The 22,604-nt window shown below is 40.6% G+C and overlaps 1 protein-coding gene across 2 annotated transcripts; it reads right to left on the bottom strand.

Annotated features, from left to right (window-relative positions):
• Positions 1-1,905: 1,905 nt before the first annotated feature.
• On the bottom strand, positions 1,906-22,604 carry GTF2B (general transcription factor IIB). Of its 2 annotated transcripts, none has more exons than XM_082054692.1 (7): positions 22,505-22,604; positions 19,921-20,027; positions 9,416-9,549; positions 5,105-5,251; positions 4,839-4,968; positions 3,950-4,231; positions 1,906-2,406 (listed from the first exon to the last, which is right to left on the bottom strand). In XM_082054692.1, the coding sequence occupies exons 1-7, from the start codon at positions 22,519-22,521 to the stop codon at positions 2,273-2,275; spliced, it is 951 nt and encodes a 316-aa protein (XP_081910818.1). In that variant the 5' UTR covers positions 22,522-22,604; the 3' UTR covers positions 1,906-2,272. The 2 variants fall into 2 exon arrangements, with proteins under 2 accessions (XP_081910818.1, XP_081910817.1); XM_082054691.1 differs by lacking the exon at positions 22,505-22,604 and adding an exon at positions 20,426-20,541.

The raw sequence follows: 22,604 nt of genomic DNA, 5'->3' as shown, positions 1-22,604 counted from the left end.
GGCAGCAGAGCTGCAACAACCTCCTCTCCAGCTCCCCACACCTACCCCTGCACCCTGAGAACAGCTGGTGCACCACACACACAACTCCAACACACACAGCTCCCCGGTGAGAAACGCTCCAGCCACGGACGAAGCGAGCTCACGTCTGACTCACAAGCTGCTGTCAGAGAAGCCAAGTTCCTTACCTCCATCAAAGCAGCTTACTAAAAGGGTCCTAACTGCCTGAAAATTAATTCGGAGTTATACTTTTTTCCTGAAACGCTTCACGTTAACCATAGTCTACTGGGAGGAGCAGTAACTGGCTTTCAGAACACATGGTCCCTTCGAGCATCTTCCTCATTCCGCCTCTTTGGGCTGCACAGTTACTGCCATCTCCACAGCAAGGGGGGCACAGGAGCCGCTTGCAGAACAGCAGGAGGAGGCAGGGACAAGCTGGGAGAACATGTCCCTGCCTCCCTCTGCCCCACATCAGAGATGTGAACAGATGTATTTCAATTTCAGTCCAGACAGCTCTTGCCGTGTATAACAATTTAAACTGCAAACACTCACCACTCACATATCAAGTGCTTGTGCATAACACCTGAAAGCATTTAAAGAGCATTATTGTAAAAGTAAGTTTCAGCCATTTTTAACTTGCATGTAGTAGATTTAACACACTCATCTATGCCAGAAAGTACACTCATGGTAAAAGAACTTTGACTTTGCATTTCCAAACTGTAACAGTACATTAAAGGTCAGGCCCTGCCTATTCAAAGCATCACACCTTCTCCCAGGAGACAGACAAAACAGCTCAGAGCAAGACAGGGAAAGCCCATGTAACAGAAAATGTTCCAACAAAGTTTAAGGAAATGCATTAGACATTAGAATACAGTCCCTCCAAACTACCAAGACCTTTAACATCTGCAGCAGAATTTTTCATGACTGCAACCGACAGCTTCAGTGGTGTAACAGAACTGTACAGCCTTTGTTATTTGTGTACAAAAACAAGTTGAGCTGCCACATTTCAATAGTCTCAACTGGCAGAAGATTAAAACCAGCAAGAAAACAGTGGGGGCTACTGCCAAGCGGTGCTGTTAGCACTGGCCACACAGGCCTCCCGCTGGATGGCCCCGGGCCAGAGGTGTAGCAAGCTGACCCCTCAGCTGTTCACGTCAGCAATTCAAATAAATTTGCACCTGTGATACAATATTAACTCAGGAAACAGAAAACTCCCACTTCAGTACATTTGTTGCTTTGCACACAAAGGGACAGTTGCCTCCCATCAGGAGGCAACTAGTTCTCAAAGCTGTTAGTTTGGGGAGGGCTGAGTAACTTCTGTCCTTCACTCCTCAGCACCTGGTACATAACTTCAAACAAGCAAGTGCTCACTGAGAGCAGAGTCGTGCCAAAAGCTTCACCGCAGGCCAGCCTGACAGCTGGGCAGACAGGCCAGAACACTTGAACTTCTACTAGAAATATGTTTTATCTTCCTTCGTACAGTACAAAGCATCACGAAGTTGTCAGGAATAAGTCAGAGTCCCTATGTTTTGCTCTGGCTGCTTTGTCATTATGTCAAATGCACAGAAGTGAGAGACATCAGTGAACATCAGGGAGACTGCCAAGGATGTGACTCATCCTTTCACAACAGATTTGGAAATCTTCAGCAGCAGTTGTGCAAATACTCTGACCGCTTCTCAGCACCTGCTTGCATTCTGGGTTAAGTCATCCATACTCTGCTGCACAGTTAACTACAAATACTAAAGCCACACTAGAGATTAAAGTGTCAAGAAAGCAAACAGTGGGGCAGCCTTGTGACCACATCCCTGAGGATGAAGCTAATTCTGCCGCTCTATGGACTGCAATCCAGTTCTCAGCATGCAAAACAGCGTGTGCACATCAAGTTGCAGTCATACTCATAATCTGGTGTGTGTTTTTGGAAAACAATTTATTTGGGAATTACATAATATTTTTGATTTTCCAAAATACATCTTACTAGATCCTACAAAAGAAATCTAAATAAGTACAACAATATGAAATTAAGTTTGTTGCAACAGTCATTAAATATTTACTTCCACTAATATATACATACAAAATGCCACACAATGAGCTTGTTTACCCTTGGAATGTGTGCTGCGTTCCAGCAGTTACGCTCCATCTCCATCTCCTCCAGTTCCACAACATGAAGACTCAATATTAACACTTTGTACATCCTTTATTATAGGCAAAAATCAAAAGTTTGGTGGTGGTGTTTTTTTTTTTTTTTAATGGAGATTAAAAGTAACCCTCTGCAGTTTCACAGCTGTGGTAGTTTGTCCACTGGGGTATCAAACTTGAAGTCTGCTGGGAAGAGATCTGGAGCTCGAGGATAGATCAGCCTGTACGATTGTCTAATCGTAACATCAGCCACACCAGCAATATCACCAATTTCTAAGACAAAAAGCAGACAAGTGATTAGTTTCTACTAAGCAAAAAAAGCAGCAAGCATCGTTTATCGAGAAGTGCTATAAACTTCGCTTAATTCATAACTCTCACAAAAGCCTGGAAAAAATGGTTTTAACCACTGTGACTAATATTTTGCATATAAGTCTTTCTTTTCACATGCCACAATTCAACTTATGTTATCAATGATGGAGTAACATCAGTTTCAAATTGACAGAGGGCCAAGAGTGCAAAAGTCATTGAAAACATCTACTGCAAAGTCTGCATGTGCCCAGCAACATCCTAATAAATCACTATCATCAGGATCTTCTCTTTGTGCTTTCATTAAATATGAGCAAAACCATCAGAAAACTTAAGCATAGGCAAAAAGGAATACCTTCAGTTAAATATGAAATACATTTACCCTAAAATACACAGAGCAATAGGTCAGAGGCACAGAGCAAGCGACTGTTTAACGGGCAAAGAAAACACTTGTTTGAGATGCACAAGACAAAGCTATTAGAGATTTAACCAAGTTTGGAATCTAAGCCTTGAACTGCCCGAAAGCCTTCAGCATTGTGTGAGGACACCGAAGGAGTCGTGTCCGTACCCATGGCAGGCAGCTGTATTTTGTTTTAACGATCACTCTTAGGAGCCATAGAGCTCAGGGTGAGCGCAGACGCAGGCACCGTACGGGCTGCCTGGGCTCCAGCTCACCCACGTGCCCAGGCAACCGCCAGTGTGATGGAAGCTCCAGGGGTGGAATAAGCAGTGACTAGTGCAGAACAAAGCATCAGAACCTGACAGATAAAGGCCATTCTTTACCTAAAAGCAGATCTCCACTAAGAAATGGCCAAGTTTTTTACACTTCTGATCTGAACTGGACTAAACACCTCCACAGAGCTCCCACATCCAGCTACAGGCACTTGGATCCATTTGTCGCAGCCAGTTCTAACCATGGCAGCCTTAAGCCCCCTTCCCTTCCCAGGCGCTGCCCCACACAGCTCTGAACTCTGCACGGGCTCCCTGAGGGCTCCCCTGCCAGAGAGTGATGCCAGCCCTGGGCTACCCCAGCCCTGCTCGCCCACCGCTCTCCATCTCTGTAACAGGCTCACAAGAAATGAAGGAACACGGACCAATTTCAGTGATTCCCTGGACGCCAGAATGATCAGAGACTCCCTGTAATCTAAAATCATGATGCTATTTGTGGCTGCCCCTAATCTGGAGTATTTCAGAGCAGCAGAATGTACATGAGCAAATGTTATCATGGGTCAAAAATTGAAATTATGCTCATTTGAATGGATTGGTCTATTGCATTTAAGAATCACACTCCTAGTGCCAGAACACAGTGAACTCAGCTTACACTTAGCACAGCCCACTACTCCATTTTTATTCTGGAGAGTGGGAAATGCTGGTTTGGTCCTTGCTGTATGCAAGTAGAATGGTGGCTTATCACAACCTGCACAGACCTCATCCAAGTTTTACAGTAACACTGAATTCTCTTTCAAGCAGCAAGACATGGGTAGGGGGAAATAAAATAAGGAAGTATTACCTTTTTGTGTCCTTTTCTCTGCAGAAGCTTGTGATGCCATATAAATAGCTGCAGCTGCTACAGAGATAGGGCTTCTGCCAGGAACCAAATCTAATTCCACAGCTTTACGGGCAATATGTGTTGCTGCCATTTGTACTTGTTTGGGAAGACCCAGATTGGAACAGAATCTTGACATGAAGTCTCCAGTTGTAATCAGATCAACGCTGGTTTCAAGAGCTTTCAAAATAAGTTTAAAACACCGGCCTATTTCCTTCTTTGAAATCCTGGACACTGCACATATTTCTAAACAAAGAGTAAAAATTAAACTTCAGGCTTGACAGCATTTGGTCCCTTAAAATAATAAAATTTGATTCTCAGCATATTAAGACCCACACAGAAGGCCAATGTCAGGAAGGCCACCATCATTATATAAGCTTTGGACATTTGTGAAACATCCAAATCACTTAGGTCAGTGCATGTTTTTCATAAGGAGCTAATGAATACAGCTTGCTTAGTAAGGGAAATTTCATACTCAATGCCAAACAAGTTGTATCCCTGCACATATTTATTTTGCACATATTTATTGCAGAACTATTTGTTCAAATTCAGTTACAACAGTCCACACCATCCTCTGATCCACGCAATACCTTTCACCAACACTCAGAATGACTTTCAAATGCTAATTGTTTTTTAATGCATTATGACCAAAAATCTCATGCCCAAGAGCCTACTCACTTCACAAATATAACCAATTTCCAGAATCCCCCCTGCTCTCCCCCAAAGGTGAGCTCTAGCTCAGAACAACCAATTCAGCAAAGTCCAGGAATGAGAAAACCAACCTCTTCCTACAATAACACTAACTAGGCCTTTACTTCATAGCAAAATTGAATCTGTATCACTGAAAACTTACCTTTAAACGTTCTTGGAACACCCTCTTGCCTACAGGCTATGTAGAGACAAGCAGAAGCAATAGCATCATTACTCCTTCCCTTCAGGCTCTTCTGCTCATACACTTGCTTGAATAAATTATTTGTTCGATCCTTCAAAGCAAGAAGACTAAATTTAATTAACTCTAGGCCATTTAATTAGCAGCAATATCAAAAATTCATGTGCTCATTATATTATGCTAACTAAGTCAATGTCAGAACAATTTAAGGAAGGCAGACAGGAACTTACAACTATATTTCTAGGGAGGTTGATTCTGTCTGCCATGTTCGTAATTTCTTTAAAAGCATTCATCATTGCACGATCAGAGCTGCTCATAGTTCTACGATTCTGGTACTTGGAATTCCCAAATTCATCAAAACTTGCTGCACCTGTGCCCTGAAAAGAGAAAATTGTATTGTCAATAAAACACAAGCAACTTCCCCCTCATTTAAAGAGCAAACATCTTCCAGCTCCATACATCTTAATTCAAGGCACTCAGTTCAAACCATTGTGCAAACAGGCGTCACTGAAGTAAATCATATGATCGAGTACTGTTCCAAACATCAGGTTCTACACTTTGCACAAGTCTCAAATCATTAATTGATTTCCAAGAACCACAGATTATGTAGGGATTTTTCTTTCCTAATGTAACAATAATTTAAAGAATGAGTAACACGTAGCCAATGTGCGCATCTCAACACTCCTGTCACCAAGGCTGAGGTCCAAGATCAGATTTTATGCAACCCGTATGTCACTTGGGCTGCATCTGCACTGTGGCAGACTGGCAAGTCAGAAGAACAAAATTTTATGGCCAACTAGAGACTAGTTATTACAGTAACTCAAATACAAAAATGAAGGCATGGGGAAAGAGAACATCCAAACCAATGACCTATTCAAAACCAATTTGATATTGTGTCTGCTAGCAGCTGCAAGCCTTAGTTGTTGCAAAATGTCAAAATCTGTATATTCTGCCTTTACAGGAAAACCAGGGACCTCTTAAAAGAAAAGCCTGGGGTCTTCAGAGAAGTAAGAGCGACCAACTTAACCTGGCAACTTCAAAACAAGCTTTCAACATGCATTTTTTGTACTTACAATGGGTCGTACAAGTTGCCTATTTTTGGTAAATGCAAAATAAATTCTGCCCAACTAAGAGGGTCTAAAGTGTTTAAGGTCTTCAATTAGCCATCAGCTTGAAACATGTCTTTAGCAAATAATGCCATGGCAGATTAATAATAGCTCAGGATAACAACATGGCCTGTAAGTTCAGAAGAGCAATGTCTGTAATATAGATTGTCTACTTTTGTGTTTGCTGTCACAGCACGTGGGGCCGTGAGTTCTCTCAAATGGGAAAGGCTTCTTCACAACAATTCCACACCACGAGTAGGGCCCAGGACTCCCTGAATCAGCAAGTATTTATTCCTTGGTGGCACCTTCAAACAAGGGAGCTGGGAAGGGCCATCAGCCTTCATCACAGACAGAGGTGGCCATTTAAACACACTGAAATGGTGGCCGCTGCAGACACAGACTACTACACTGTCCTGTTTGCCAAAACCAGTGAGCACAAAGCAGATCTTGAACTCTGACTGACTGCTAACCAGGCTATTCACACAGAGGTACAGGACAAGGACCAGGACACAGCAAACGAAGGGCACACACCCAGATACCACCTTATTTCCCTGGACTGCCCAGATGGAGTCAGAGATCACTTATTTCCTGAACCAATTCTATAATCTCTCCGTGGTGCACTTCTGCATTTAATACATGTTCTTTGACTGTCCCTAATAACCTCTGGACCATTCACTTACACTGTGCCACTTCCCTGCACTCAAGGACTCCAGTTACACCCCATTTCTGATGAGCTCACTGAACACCTCCGCTGTTGAGACTCGTATCCGCGCTGCACACACACTTTGATACTGCTGTGGAGATCCAGGACTCCAGCACAGAACCCTCCCTCACAAGTTTCCCAAAGCCCTTGAACAGGCCCTCTATGGCAGATGCTATGTTCCAAGACTGTTCTTGGCTTCTTTCTACTCCTTCAAACATCCTTTTAGATGAAAGAACCACCCAGAAATGATGCTGGCACCAACACAACAAAGGGCTGCTCCAAAGGCAATCCTGCTTGTCATCAGATCAACTGCAGCACACAGCCTCTACTTCGAGAGAGATACAGTTCTGTGCCAATATCCTAAAGATCAGCCTAAAGAATGCAAACCACTTCCACCACAGCCAACTATGCTATTCATCCTCATCTTCACACACAAATTAATCTTTCTTCCAATGCAGGCTGTTGCTACCTCAGACAGATGGGTCCCTTAAGTACTAAAACCAATTAGAAATTAATCCCTTTGCATGGGCAAAGCAGCCTCTGCTTTGCTGCTCTAGATACAGACACATACCCTCAACAGAAAGGAATCCCGAAGCAGCACCTCCTGGTTTCAAAGAGGAAAGGGTGACAAACCACCTTGTGAAGTACACCTGCCCCCTCCTTTACTAATTATCAATGTCCTCTTTCTGATTTTCCACAAAACAGGTTGTGGTTTGTTATTGGGTTAGTTATTTTTGCTGCAAAATTCATGCCCCTTCTGCACTGATAGGAAATTTCTTCAGCATCTTCTGATATAAGCCATTCTCTTCCTTCTAAATGACTGAGGAAAAATGCAGTTCCTGCTACAGAGTTCACATCAATGAGCTGACATCCCAGAGCCCTTGCTCACTGGCAAGACAAACACAGGAACTCTTGTCCAGGACACATCCTGGTTCGTCAAAGAGATTCCCGATTTCCTGTAGAAAATAATGTGTCTCTTCTGTGATTCTCCCCATAAAAATAAAATACCCACACTAGGACAGGCTGCCCTCCCTACATTCTCCTATATTATCCTGGCAGTTCCAGTATTTGGACAGTTTTACTCACAGTTCTTATATGTTAAATCACACCACTCTGACAGTCATGCCTATTCTGGGATGTTCTGGTTAACAGTAAAACTGTTTCATTAGTTGAACATCCACTCTAAAAATTTTTAGTTTTCACTGAAAACCAAACTTTTTCACAGATATTTCTTTACGTCTTTAATTCTCCCACTGAGGCTGCTATCCTTATTCTAAAGGAGGATCTGAACCTCCAGAGAAAATAGGGTTAACAGCACAAGTCACTGTTCACTTGGATACAAGTTCTTTAGCTGAAACATCTTTTGTCATCTCCAACACAAAAGTTCTAAAAGAACTCAGAAGGTAGTTCTACCTACTGAATGAAACTGAGTTGCCAGAAACAAACCCTGTATTTACACAGTCCCAAAATGAGCCAGTGTGAACCTGGAGTTCATTTCTTCATCTGTGTATAAAGGTGTATTTCTGATCTTTCTCACAGCTGACCAAATCAAGGATAGAAATACAAGCCCTGAGAACTATAATCTTTCTGGACCTATAAGGTGACATTAAAACTCCAGGGGCTTCTGCAGCACTGCTCCACAGAGCTACTTAGCAATGCCAGCTTTTTTAATGGAGCAGTGCAGAATTTGTTTGCATTATCATAAGACATCCTAAAATCTGGTGGTCAGTAATGCTTGGAGTTGTCCAAAACACAAGCATCTACTTGGACAATCCTTTGAGCAAGAAAGCTTCTTTTCACAAACAGAGCTTCAAGATTAGCTGTCCATAGCCGTATTTATTAGTTGTCTTCAACTCTGAAGAATTCTTGGTTGAAAGGTATAGTACACACTCCCCTTATATATCCACACATATTTAGGTATGTCTACTTCTTCTTCCTCGCAACATCACTGGAACGAAAACTGAGAAATCCTGGCATGCATGTCCCACAACACACAAAGCAGCAACACATTCTTAATAGTTATTTCTCAGGAACTGGACCACTCTTAATGAAACATTCAAGAAATCCACAAGTACAATACAAAGTACGACAACAAAAACTTACCTGTGTCACAGTTTCATTGAAGGGAATGCATTTGTGCAATTAATCTTGCTTGCTCTCTTATGGCAAAGAGCAGGATACAGCTGTACCACTACATTTCAGCTCCAATATACACTGAATACTTTATTCTGGAGCAGTCACACCATGAAAGAATTCTACATTTAGTGCTTTATCACTAACTATAAGAATGTGTACAATATGCATGTGGATTTCTGGGTCTCCAATATGAATCTGATACAGATTTTATTACAAAAAATGACAGTTCATGTTGGGCAGTACTAGCTATTAAGACCTCAAAACTAAGTGTCTGTTAATTCAGAATCATCTCAAAAACGCGTGCTAAGTCAGCATTTCTTTAAAGATTGCAACATCGGCTTTTCTATTTGTAGCTGCATACCAACAAGTGACAAGTAACGCCACAGCACCGCACTTTCCTTTTGTTCAAGAGGTCAGCCCTTTCCTGTTACCCCCAGGAAAGAGCCACATTTTACACACCATTGAAATGTAAGAGTTCAATTAAGACAGAATCTCTTTGCAAATACATTCTCTGAAGAGTTTCCCTGTGGACATACAAATATGTACTTGACATAAAAACGCTCAGACTTAGCAAAATTAAATATTTTAAGTGTTACCTTGCCAATCATTGTGCTCAAGTCGCCATCGCTCAACAAAGGATTCTGGGTATCCCCGACTCGAGATGGATCTTTTGTTGCTTTGTCATTGCTGAAAGTTCTCCACTCTGACCCTACGTCTATGACCCGGTCACCTGAGTTCACAGAAAGCAACAGTCTGAATTAATGTAATGCTTCATTAACTATTTTAAAATGTTATGTTACACATGAGCTCTCTGTTGTAAGAAGGCAGTCTGTCAGCATTCTCAAACAGATGGTAACTTGCACAACGTACCCAAATGTTTGGAATCTACAAGTTCAGTTGAAGGCAATGGAAAAAAACTGCACAGAACAGAACTACAATCGCACAGAAAACATAAATAGCTATAGAGACATGCATCCAGAACACGACAACTTGAAGACCATGATGGGATCTTCAACACATAAAAGGAATCAAGACCTTGATTTCAAGCTGGAGATCACAGTTGCCTATGGATGTTCTCAGAGCTTAAACAACTAAGTTACTGTAACTTAAGTTCTCTCACACTTGCCACGTGTTCCAAGTGCACACGTGAATAATGCAGAATCACCATGTAGAATCTCATTAGCCTGTAGTCTCTTCTGTGCATGAGCTCCAGGTCTCTGGTGCTCTGAAATATGCCACTATTCGGCAAGGAATAAGCTTGAAATTGAAAGCTGTGAATGAACCAGAAGAAATCACCACAACCAAAAAAAAAAAAAAAAGGTTAGGAATTTTCTGACCAGGATTTGTCAGCCATGCTTACAGCTATGCTCCACCTTTATTTACTGCTCTAATGAAAACCATGTGGGGAAAAAAGAAAAACATCCAAAACTATAAGGTTAAGAATATAGCAGAGTGAAAGAAGGCACAGATCTGTTCTTTCTGCTATAACGCTCTCCCCTAGCTTGCAAGCTTAAATTAGCAGACAGCGTGCTACTCTAGCTCCTGGACTCTCTCTAAATATTTGATTCAGCAATGCTCCTTCTATGGCTTAGCAGCAACTTTGCTTTTAGACAACTACCCAATACTGTTTACAGCATCTAAAAAAAGCAAAATGTACTTAAAATTCTGGCATGGTATAAATAGAACACTGAGTACAGGGCAATGATGTAATATTTTTTCCACACAAGTGGGAATGACCTAAATGACTCGCACTCAGGGATCTGCCTCTTGTGAGTTACGAACCATTCCTGCTCTAACAAAAAAGTGTTCTATCACTGCCTGCTTTGGCAAACTTATTACCGAGGACTGACACTACTATTTCAGTAAGAAAAGTTTAAGTAGAACAAATCACTGAATATAAAGCATTTGTGAAATTAAGATGCGGCTTGCAAAAAACTTTACTTTGCCAAGAAATCCGCTATTGCTGAATAAAAGTTTTTCTGTATACTTTCAGTATTTTATTTAAAATATAGAGAGGTCCTCGGACATGCATTCCACCTTTTAAAAGGCTTCTATAAAAGAGTGTCACAAGCTAGAAATACTGATAAAAATGGAACAAATAGGCCAAAAAGTTTCCATAGATGAAAAATATACTCAGCTACAAGCAGCTAAGTATCCCATTCTACAAAAAAGAAAAAAAAGGGGGAAAAAAAGTGTGGCATTCATTATTTGTGATTCTATTATTTGTGACTTCTACCTCTTCAAAACATAAAAACCATTTTGGAACCTTGATGTTAGTACAGATGCAATTAAGTGATTCAAACAAAACTTTCAAATACTGAAGTCAGCCTTACAAAAAGCGTAAAGAATCAGCCTTGAAGACCGGTCCTGAGTTAACTTTTCAAGACCTGAACTGAATTTGCTGGGTCATACACTACTGACTGGCTTTCCTAAAGTACCTGGAAAATGGGTCTGCAGTCAAACATTAAGAGTAAAAAAAGCTCCCAGTAAGTACTTCATAAAATCATCTCTGCTTTCTCACATCATTATGATGTTGGGTTTGGCAACAGCATCAACCTGTGATAAGTATGGGAGTGGCTGCATATTCCCTTCACTACTTCCTTTTGATGCGGTCCTTTTGAACAAAAATAAGCTTCCCTAGATATGGTTATATTAGACACTCCTTTATTTAATTTCCATCAAATAGATGAGTTCATCTCCTCAGCTTCCCCCTCTGAAGTACATACAAAAACACAGTTTACAGGACCAAGTTTTTGTGGAACCCAACTCCAGTATGATATCCCGAAGCATCTTTCTGAACATACATGAGTTTTTCTCCATTGCCCCATTTAATTTCATTTCATAAACCATTCTTCCAGTATTCAGTTACACTTTAAAATACAGTCTTATAGACTAACACACAGGCTCTAATGGAAATACAGGCTGCAAAGTTCACTGACTCAGGTTACCCACCATCTGAAAAGCTCATTTAATGAAATGCAGAACTGTTATTCAGAAAGGAAAACCTCAGACCAAGGTTACTTTTCGTCACAACTGCCAAATGCCAACAGCATGTGCTACAGAAATGCAAGAGTAAACTCAGGTCAGCATGAAACATTAAAATATTATTTTGAACAGTTTTTAAAAATTAGCTTAAAACATCTACGTATCACAAATCATTTATGTTTACTCCTCCCTCTAAAAATAGAAAGCGATTTCTCAAAGGAAAACATTTTAACTTGATGAGTCCTAAATTTGCAATTACATGTTTACAGAAAGAATACCAGCTATTTTAATGTTGACCTCCACTTGCAGTAACTCATCATACGTATGTATTTTATTATCTTTTTGCATTTTGTATTATCCGTTAGATGAAGACAATATAGCTGCAGATTGAAGATGTTTAATCAAAACAAGAAATAGGATGAAATCCAAGCCTCCAGTAAGTAATGTTATGTTCCGTGTCTAATCTTGAAGAAGTTCTGAGAAGGTCTGTTCTTAAGTATTCTTCAGAGGAGCTCTAATGCTAGTTGTATATTGCATCAAGTTCTACATATTATAAATAATATTTTAATCTTAAATATTTTATTAAAATTTAGTTGCACTTTAAAGTACCAAAATAGCAGTTGCTTCCACTCAATGTTTCATTCTTACAGTTAGTTAGGGAATCTGCTGCCATCTAGTGAGCACATTCATTATGCTTCTAATTAAAAGCATTTTACAATGCTTCAGAACTTCTATTTACGAGCAGATGTCACATTTTACCAAAGAATAACCTCCCAGGGGACAAAAGACAAAAAAAACAAAACAACAAACCCCATACCACAAACAAAACCGCTCACAGTTTTACAGTCATAGCTGCTTCTACAAAATTTCCAGACTCTTTTAAGATAGCAATATTTTTTGCAAAAAGTTATCTTGCTTTCAATGAATTGTAAACACCACAAATGCATCATCACCAACAGCAACAGCAGCCTTTTCACAAGACTCAGCTGAAATAGCAAAATGAACCAGGAGCAGGCTCTGAGAGGCTTTTTATTTAAGACAAAACACAGGCACCCCTCCCCCCCAAAAAAAAAAACCAAAACAAAACACCACCACCAACAACACACAAAACCAGGAACAACTGTAATCTACAGAGTGCTGTGGCTAGTTTCCAAGTTTCCAGACATCACTGGCCTCATATCAGTACCGATAGGCAACTATGGACTGAAAGGTACAGTATAGCACTGCAGGCAAGTGACTGTTAAAAGAACAAAGGCTTAGCTGCTCCTGCATATCAAAATAATGACTGAGCTTCATTTTGGAGGAAACAAATGAGAGCAGAAATGTTGAAACAATCTGGTGGGCAAGTCTGATCAGCTGAAGCCTCTCCAAGACTTGTGGCCTTTAAAAGATAAAGAGCTCAAGTATTCATGAAGGATGCTCCAAAACTACAGATTCTCAATGTTGTGCCTGAGCTACACTGTATCACCAAAAAAATAAGAGGCTTTGGACTCTTCTTCCATCACAGGAGTTCAAATCATTTTTAACCCTTATTTGCCCTAAATCACTTTGCCAATCTGACAAAGAAGCAAGTAAAAAAAACAAACATTCCTTCAATAGGATGATTCAAAATGTTAATGTTAACCCACTAGATAAACCTAGTACTCCAACTAATGGAAGCATTGTTCACAGTGGCTCTCAAACACCTTTGGTTTCCAGCCTAGAAACCACTAACTAGCAAATGTCCAGGAAATATTAATATCGTGCTATGAGCACGGTTTATTACAAAAGCCTGACAAAAGATGCCAACTTTTGCCATCTAAAGTCTAAGTTTTCACTGTTACAAACATTACTGCTGAAACAGCCAGAACCATCAACTTGCCTTTAAAGTAGAAATGGGTTAGACTTAAAACACAGACTATTTGAAATGCTAACTAAAAAAGGCAGCAAATTGATTTCTTCATATTACAAATTCCCTATGTAAATGAAACATCCATGACTGTTCATGCAAAAGTCATCTATTCAGACTTTAAGTACCAGCATCCTTTACAGTCAGCTCCTCTGTGGATGCAAAGAGTTTTATTTGCAAGGACTAACTTTTGTTAGACACTTGTTAGTGCTCTGGACACCAAGTGCCGAAGCAGTAACCAGATAAAAGCTGCTAATATACATACATATCTAAAGATTTTTGCCTGCCTACTTAAGCAATACTTTAAATTAAGAATTCACATTTTAGTTTTAAATGTTGACAATACTCACAGAAAGAAGTAACCATGAACATGCACCCAAATATGAAAAGATTTTTCACCATCTGGAGGTATAAAGATACCATGATAGACATAATTGCATAACTCTACGGGATTCATGGCAGAAGTACTTAAGTACCTTCTCCACTTAAAGGATACTACTAACATCTGAAAAAATAAAAAGGTTTCTTCCGTTTTCAGAAAACAAGCATCTATGTATAGATGCAATCAATCTTATCCCTAATGACAGACATCCTGAGTAACTGACTGGCCAGCAGAAAGGCAACCATGAAACCCCTTCCTACCTATTTGTTATATTGTAGGGGAAAAAAAAATACCTGCCATATAGTAAAATCTACCTCTTCTTCATAGACTGTACCTGAATTTAAGATGTGCTTTTAAATCTCAAACTCTTCAGAAGCATTAACCAATCACATATTCTGCTGGAATTTTATAACAGCTTTACTGCTGACCACAAGCTACCTAACATTCTTCCCCAAAATTCTTCAGCTGAACACCCAGCTATACACAGAACAGGGGATAAACATCTGAATATAGGGCATCATCTGACTCAAAGCTTTAAGAAATTGACACACATCTAAGGATTCTCATCAGCTGAAGACAGACTTCTGCATTGTTATTTCAGCAGGCTATCCAATAAAACACCATACAAGAGCACTGTTCTTCTTGAAGGCATACCTGCCTACTGAAGCAACAGAGGTAACCTGTTAGAGCACATCACTTACTAAATGCCAAAAATCAACTCTTCACTGCTCCAATTCCTGCACACTAAAACAACATTTAATGAAACTATAGACAAGGAAAGTCTTAGATCAGAAAGGTACTCCTACCTAGCTGAGGTGCTGCACAGCTGTACATACCACCAGACTCATTCTTATCCCCCTCTGAAATTCAGCTCACCACCTTGCTACATCAAGAAAATTCAGTGCTTTGTATTCCACTTTGATTCTGCTTTCTTCAGCCCCTTCTGGCATATCATCTGACTTCCACCCTTTTTTACTGCCGAAAAGGTAGCAAGCAAATATTTAACTGTCAAGAAATAAGATCTACTAGCCTTGTGTTCTTGAACAAAATCCTTCTCCCCCCATCAAGTCTGTCTGAAGAATGAGATATGGTCAATGAACACAGAACAAACTACTTCTCCAAACACGAAGAAGTCTGTCTGTGAGTTCTCAAGCCAGCACACAAACAGTTACCGTACCATATATCCTAGAATGTTTTGAGAAAAGTATGTATAATAAGATAGAAGACTTATAACAGTAGATAAGCTTGGACATAGACTTGTAAAGTCTCAGATGCATGTCAATCCAAATTAATATCAAGATTCAGTCATACTGACATTACAAGATTTAATTGTTATAATACTGCACAGCAAAACAGCACAGCTTATTTAGAACAAGTGAAAAATGCTGTGGGAAGGAAAGGTAGCATACTGGATTTAACTTAAAATTTCAGTCTTATCGAGACACTATGAACACCACCTATGAGTACAAAACAACTCTGATTAAAAATATTTCTGAAGACTCCCTTTAAGAAGCAGTACTTCCAATATATAGCTCTGTCTAAAACACAGAAATTTGACTGTTCATTATCTATGCACCAGCTATTGTATCCTATGACACAGTTTTACACTTAACAAACTCACTTCTTCCACGAATGTGAGACTTCAGTACTTTGCCACAGCAAGCAAGAAAAACACCAAATAGAAATACACTTAGTATAGTTAAAAACTCTCTGCTCTGATTTTAGCAAATTGTAATTAAAAACAACAACAAAAAAAATCAGAAGTCACATCACTATATACTTTACAACAGTAAAATAAATGCACATATTCAGGATTTACCATTCTGCCCCATGTACACCAGCAGTGCTCTGCAGACACAATATTTTTAAATAAATCAGTAACACTTCTTTGGGTACAGAGTATATTGTGTCTTTTGGGGTTTGTAACTCTTCTAATTGATCCCTTTCAGTTATAAAGATCTCAATAACTTTCAGACCACCTCAAAATATAGTCTGAATGGGCCCTATTCACATCAGCTACACATTACGACCTGTGTAAGGCTTTAAACACAAATACACAACCTGCCTATATAAGAGCAGGAAATGAAATCACTACTCTCTTAAAGGAAACACGTATAATGGAATCTGCAACAAATATATAAAAGATTTATCATCATTAAACAAAATTTTGTCTTCACTACCTAAAAACATCCCTACTTCACATGCATCTCCAGAAAACAGGCATCAAGAACTGGATCTGGTTTCCTCCTATTCTAAAATTTCTTAAAAGACCAAAAGAGAAAATATTGAATGTTCACACTCTTGTTTGGTCGTGCACTCTTCATCTAACTGGTTTTCCAAACTAGTTGCTAGATATCCCAGCTAATTAATTTGTCATATGGAGAAAAACTAAATTGCTGAAGAAAGGCAAGACAGAATGAGAACAATCAGCACAACAGAAGTAAATGTTTAAAGCTTTTAGTGATAAATCCATTGAAAGGCCTACTTAAAAAACACCACATGCTTAAAGAAAAAACACTTTTTACCCTACCAGTAATGCTCACTGTAAAGGAGACTAAGATAATTTTAAGCACATTTTAGAAATTCAATTTAGCAGAAGTTTGTATTAATACTCTAACAATTCTGCTCATCAAAAATGCTGACAGCTTGAACTAAAGAAATTTCCTATGCTGCTGATTCAGAGGAGACCAGCGAGTAAATTTCTAAAGCAAGAATACCTTGTGACTGGGTAACAGAAGGTACATGAAGCGATATTTCTAATAAACTCCAAGTTCCTAAAAAGAAAACGCACCAAGGAAAACCCTTCCCTCTTCTTCTAAAGCCAGCATTATCTTAAAAGTTATTAAATGATCAAAATGGGATTTTCTAAACTTTGGTTCAACTTCTATGGCAGCCACACAAAGAGCTGAACATGGACTAAACTATTTTGAAGCAATAACTTAGAAGCCTATTACCATATTTCAATAAGAAATGTCGCTGTGGACATTTGAATTTTTAACCAGCAAATTTATTATGGTTCATTTACAAGAATTCATGCAGTTTAAACTAGCCCTTCTTTTAATAAAGTAACAATCCTCTCCCTAGCCTTTTCAATGGTTTCATAATTTTAAAAGAAACGACGACGGTTTGCTCTGTACAAACTTCAGCCACATGGGTCACGTGCACTTGACTTCATCTGGACCTTTGGAAAACTGCTTGTTGTTCAGGTCATCATAAATCACCTCCAGCACAGCTACAGAATTTGTTTGTAAAAGTACATCACGCAGATGCGCACATACCAAGAGCCAGGCCACTGAAGAACATCAACCAGCAGGTGGATCAGGCTGCTGAGACACCAGTGGCTCAGGTGGATCCAACCGGCAACATAAAGGTTAATTATAGCTCAGCGGGCCCATGATACCTCAGGGTCATCAAGGAGGGGATGCTACATATAGATGGGCCCATGATGGAGGACTGAACATGATCGTGGACACAATTGCGCAGGTTATCCATGAATGTGAAACATGCACTGCAATCAAGCAGTAAAAGCCTCTGTGGTATGGAGGCTGATAGCTGAAGCACAAATATGACGCCTGGCAGATTGATTGCATCACACTCACACAAAACCAACATGAGCTTACAAAGGCAGAAACATCCATCAGATGGCTGGAAACATATCCCGTGGCCCATACCACCACCCAGAACACTATCCCGGGCCTCAAAAAGCAAGTCCTGTGGCAACATGGCACCCCAGGAGGAACAGAGTCAGGCAATGGGACTCACTTCCAAAACAATCTCATAGACACCTGGGCCAAAGAGTGTGGTATATCACATCCCCTATCATGCACCAGCCTCCAAGAAAATCAAACGATGCAATGGACTGTTCAAGACTACACTGAGAGCAATGGGTGGTGGGACCTTCCAACACCAGATACACATTTATCAAAAGCCACCTGGTTAGTTAACAGTAGGGGATCTGGCAATTGAGCTGGCTCTGCCCACTCAAAATTTCCACGTGCTGTAGAAGGCGATAAAGTCCTCGTAGTGCACACAGAGAATGTTTCAGGGAAGACAGTCTGGGTTAGTCCTGTCTCAGGCAAACCCATCGGCAGCACTGCTTTTCCTCAAGGACCTGGGTGCACTTCGTGGGTGATGCAGAAGGACAGGGAAGTCCAATGTGTAACTCAAGGGGATTTGATTCTGGGTGAGAATAGCAAACAAATAAAACTGAACAATGTTAACTGCTATATAACCCTGCCGCTGTGTGTCATCACTACTACAGTTGCTATATGCCATATCAGTGGTATTACAGTAAGAATCACCCAGATAATTGAAGAGTGAACTTTGATAAAACCAAGCAAAGCACAGCACTGGCTTCGGCAACTGGCACCCAGCAACTTCCTTGAGATCGACACCTTGAACCCACAGACCGTGGCCACGGGCCATGCCAGATGCACCAGCTACGAGCTCCAGATACAAGAGGCAACACTCCAACACTGCACACCATCTCACCTGCCCCGAAAGACTTATGATAGATGGGGCCCAAAGCCATGGTCTAAGTGAACTCAGTGGACATTTTAGAGGGATGGCCCATAGACCAAGGGAAAGAGATGAAAAGTGGTGGAGATTAGCTGGAATGTTATTGGAGAGCCTGTGATCTGGGCATGACATAGATGGTATAAAATAAGGGGTGGATACTGTTCTGGTTTCAGCTGGGATAGAGTTAATTTTCTTCCTAGCAGCTGGTACAGTGCTGTCTTTCAGATTTGGTATGAGAAGAATGCTGATAATACACTGATGTTTTGGTTGTTTGGAAATAATGTTTATACCAAGTCAAGGACTTTTCAGCTTTATGCTAACAACTGTACTAAAATTTTTAATTCAGTGCAAGACAAGAGCCAAAACAAAATCACAAGAGTCTAGGAGGGAGGGATATAAAGCCATCTGAAACACTGAGCACCACTGAATGAACCACCTGAACACCCACCCTCAAAACAGAGGTTTCTCTTCTGGTCATGGCATGTCTAAAAAAATATAACAGAAATAAATGAGGTTTAAAGAATGATCATAACATGAGTATTAGAAGTTTCCCACGCAAAAGTAATAAAGACAACAGGATGAACAGTAGGATGCTCATTCTAAAAAATAACCATAAAAGTAGGTATGCAGCATGTTCTATGACAATATGGTTCTCTCTCTCTCTTGTTCAAACAGAAACAATACCTAGAAGGCCTTTCATTGTAAATATTCCATTATACTTAGAAAGGCAGTTTAGCCAGTGGAAGTTGTTGCCATACGAACACAGTAAAAAAAGCTCAGCAAAATTCCAGGGGAAAAACTGGGTATTTACTTGGGATAGTATTAAAAGCCTTAGGAAAAGTAATTAACAAAAACAGGTGCTGGCAAGGCCAGAAAGATAAATACGTCAGGGCAGAAGATAACCTCTAACTAACAGTAAACCGAGATTCATTTTTATTTTTCTTGTAAGCAAGTTACTTGACAAAGACTTTTTATTGCATTTCTTATAATATTATGCTTAAGACAACAGTCATCATTAAAGACAGAATACTGGAATAGACAGCACAACAATCTAATCCAACATTACAACAAATTTTAAATGACAACATATTTTAAATTTTCAGTCTGAAGAGAGTTTGATTCTTTTCATAATGCAAGAAGTTACTGAAAGACAGACTATTAAAAACAGTAAGCTTTTAACCAACAGCACAGCATAAAAGAAAATATAAAGGCATCAAGAAAAAGCCTTTTAATACTCAAATAACTATATACCACTTTTATTGGAAAATGAATCTACATGCATAATTTAAGTTACATGGTAATTCTCAAAAATATGAACAGCTACTTACCTACTACTAGCCCACACTCAGAACAAATCATATCACCAGCTCTGTAATCCTCTACTAAAATAGAATCTGGATGATTTGGGCAAGTCACTCTTGGAAGTACATCCAAACTAAGAAAAAAAATTAGAAGCATTAATTACTTTTAATCAAGCAGGCTACATATCCAAAAGTATAAGAGTTACCTACTGAAAAGAACAATTTAATAATACAGAATTTACAGTGACTTGAATATTAAACTAAACACCTGAACTTCATCTTTTTAATTGAATACTGTAACATCACATTTGACAATCAAGACTTCTGGTCATCTTAAATTCCAAATTTTTTGTGATATATCTTATACCAAAACCACTTCAGATTAAAACTTCAACAATCTAAACAACAGGCTTGATTAAGTGTAGGCTAACTCACAGTCTACCACTAAATGAAGTTCCCCAAGTAGTTAGTGGCGACTGCTTTGTTCCAAATGAGTGTTCTCACACATTCTAATCAGATCAATATTACTTACCAGGTCCATAATTCAGGACGTGGTGCATACACCAGATGTATTTTTAGAAAATAGTCAATTCTACCACTATTATTTCCAAGTATTTGAAGAAAAAGTCCCATTTTAAATTAAGCAACTTATTAATTGTGAGATGTTAACAAAAAACAATCAGCTCATGAAGAGCATTATGTGACATCTGCTTCTGATAACAGGAATCTGCCTCTTTCACATTCAGGCATCTTCAAGAATCACAGCAGATATAAAAAGCCTCCTCTAAAATATTATAGCACTATTTAACAAAACAGCTTTAGTAACTGACTAGAGTAATAACCAGTTGCTTCTAACCAAGTGTTTTAAAAGTAAATCACTCAATCAAACTACTAGTGACTGTTCAGTAATTCTGTGAGAATTCATAATTTCAAAATTGGAGTAATAAATAGGGTCTGTATAGTCAACAAAGCTGTTTTGCTGAGCTAAAAAGGAGAGGGTACAGAGGTTGATCACAAAAAATTCATCATGAGTAGCTACCAACCTAAATCTCACTGCGACAAAACATAACTCCTAATCCTTTCAATTGTAGAAAATATCCTATTAAAAGTTAAACTAATCCGAGTTCTGCCCTTTCCCACTAGCCCATTATTTCAGCCTAATCTACACATTTAATCTTAACTTTTACTTTTAAAATATTTCCAATGAGTCAAAAGCACATAAAAACAAGCCTAAACATTTTAATCCAGTAACTGTTCAGGAAAGTTCTAAGACTTGAAAATAAATTGGAAATCAACATCACTATTAACATTAAAGCCTCCAGAAAGAACATGTACACATAAGATCTTCAGATGTAAATTATCTTCAAAATCCTATACAAAAGCTCTTTAAACCATTTTCCTTCTCACTATTCTCAGCCAGTAGTTTCACGACAAGACAAAACTGTTGACAAAGTATGCGCAGTCATCTGATATTTGGCAACACACAAAAGGCTAATGACACACTAAGCAAAAGAAAAAAGAATAAAATCCAGAAGCCTGAAAGAATACTAACAGTATTCTGTTTCAGACTTTAACTTCAAAAAATATTATGAAAATTGGTCTTCCTATCCCAATTTTAACTCCTTTCTCTCAGCACATATACTGCACTCCTTGTACCATACAGGTTCAACATACTAAGCTAGCTACACTGAAGGAAAACGCACAGTGCGTGTGTCAAGATCCATCTCAGCGAATACCTCCCGGGTTGCAATAAAACTAGCAGCAAGCACTGCCCAGATCCTAGGACAGGTTTAGCAGGAGTAATAAAGAGTCACTCCACGGCCTGCTCCGTAGGCCTGCCTTCGTTCCTGACTTGAAAGAAAACCTCGATACAGCTCCAGGGAAAAAGACTTTTCAGAGCCCGAGACCCGCCTGGCCACTGCCGGTACGGACTGAGGGTGGGAGCCTCAAGGCTGTTGTCGGGCCCCGATAAACCGCGGGCTGCCCGGCGCCGGGGGCTCCGACACCCACGGGCCGGGCCGAGCACGCCCCGCTCCGCCAGAGCCGCGGCCAGGGCTGCCGAGGCTGCGCTCGGCCCCGCGGGGAGAAGGGCTCGACCGGCAGCGCCGACAACACCGAGCTCACACGGGCGCGGGGTCCCGAATCACGTCACCAATCGCCACGGAATCCCCCAAAACTTCCCCTGGAGCCCTCCCGATCAACACCGACTCGAAGCAGCGAGGGGCGGCCAACTCAGCCCCGGTGCTCCCCAGCGCCGGCGGCCCCTCAGAGCCCGCCCGCCCCGGCCCACACGGAGAAACCCCGGGAGGCCCGTCCCCCCACGGCCCTCCCTGGCCTCCTGCCACCCCGGGAGCTGCGCACAGGGCGGCCCTGAGACACGGGAAACCGGAGAGCGGCCAGAGGCGCCGCGAACCGACAGAGCCGCGCCGAGCCGGGGACACCGGGGCCTGGCAAAGGCGGCGATGGCCACCGGTTCCTCCCCAGAGGCAGCAGGGGCGACGCGGCCATTTTCTCTCCTGTGCCACGGACACGGGGAGATGGCGGAGCGCCTCCCGCCTCCTCCCCCGCGGCCCTCCTCCAGCACCCAGGCCGGCCGGCCGGCCGCCCGTACCGGCTAGTAGACGCCATCTTTACTCGCTCCTACCGCACCGCCCTGTGGACTCCAGCGGCGTAGCGACGTTCCCCATTATATAGCGACAGCGCTGGGCGGG

This window comes from Streptopelia decaocto (genome assembly GCF_964273445.1).
Source record: "Streptopelia decaocto genome assembly, chromosome: 5".
NCBI lineage: Eukaryota > Metazoa > Chordata > Aves > Columbiformes > Columbidae > Streptopelia > Streptopelia decaocto.
This window is presented reverse-complemented; position numbering and strand designations above follow the sequence as displayed.

Excerpts from the sequence above, each read along its gene's own strand:
- GTF2B (XM_082054691.1), bottom strand. The coding sequence starts at position 20,526 with ATGGGACTTTTTCTTCAAATACTTGGAAATAATAGTGGTAGAATTGAC. Across the intron at positions 5,252-9,415 it reads TGAGCACAATGATTGGCAAG|GGCACAGGTGCAGCAAGTTT; the intron begins GTAACACTTAAA and ends TTCTCTTTTCAG. Across the intron at positions 2,407-3,949 it reads AGAGAAAAGGACACAAAAAG|AAATTGGTGATATTGCTGGT; the intron begins GTAATACTTCCT and ends TTTTTGTCTTAG.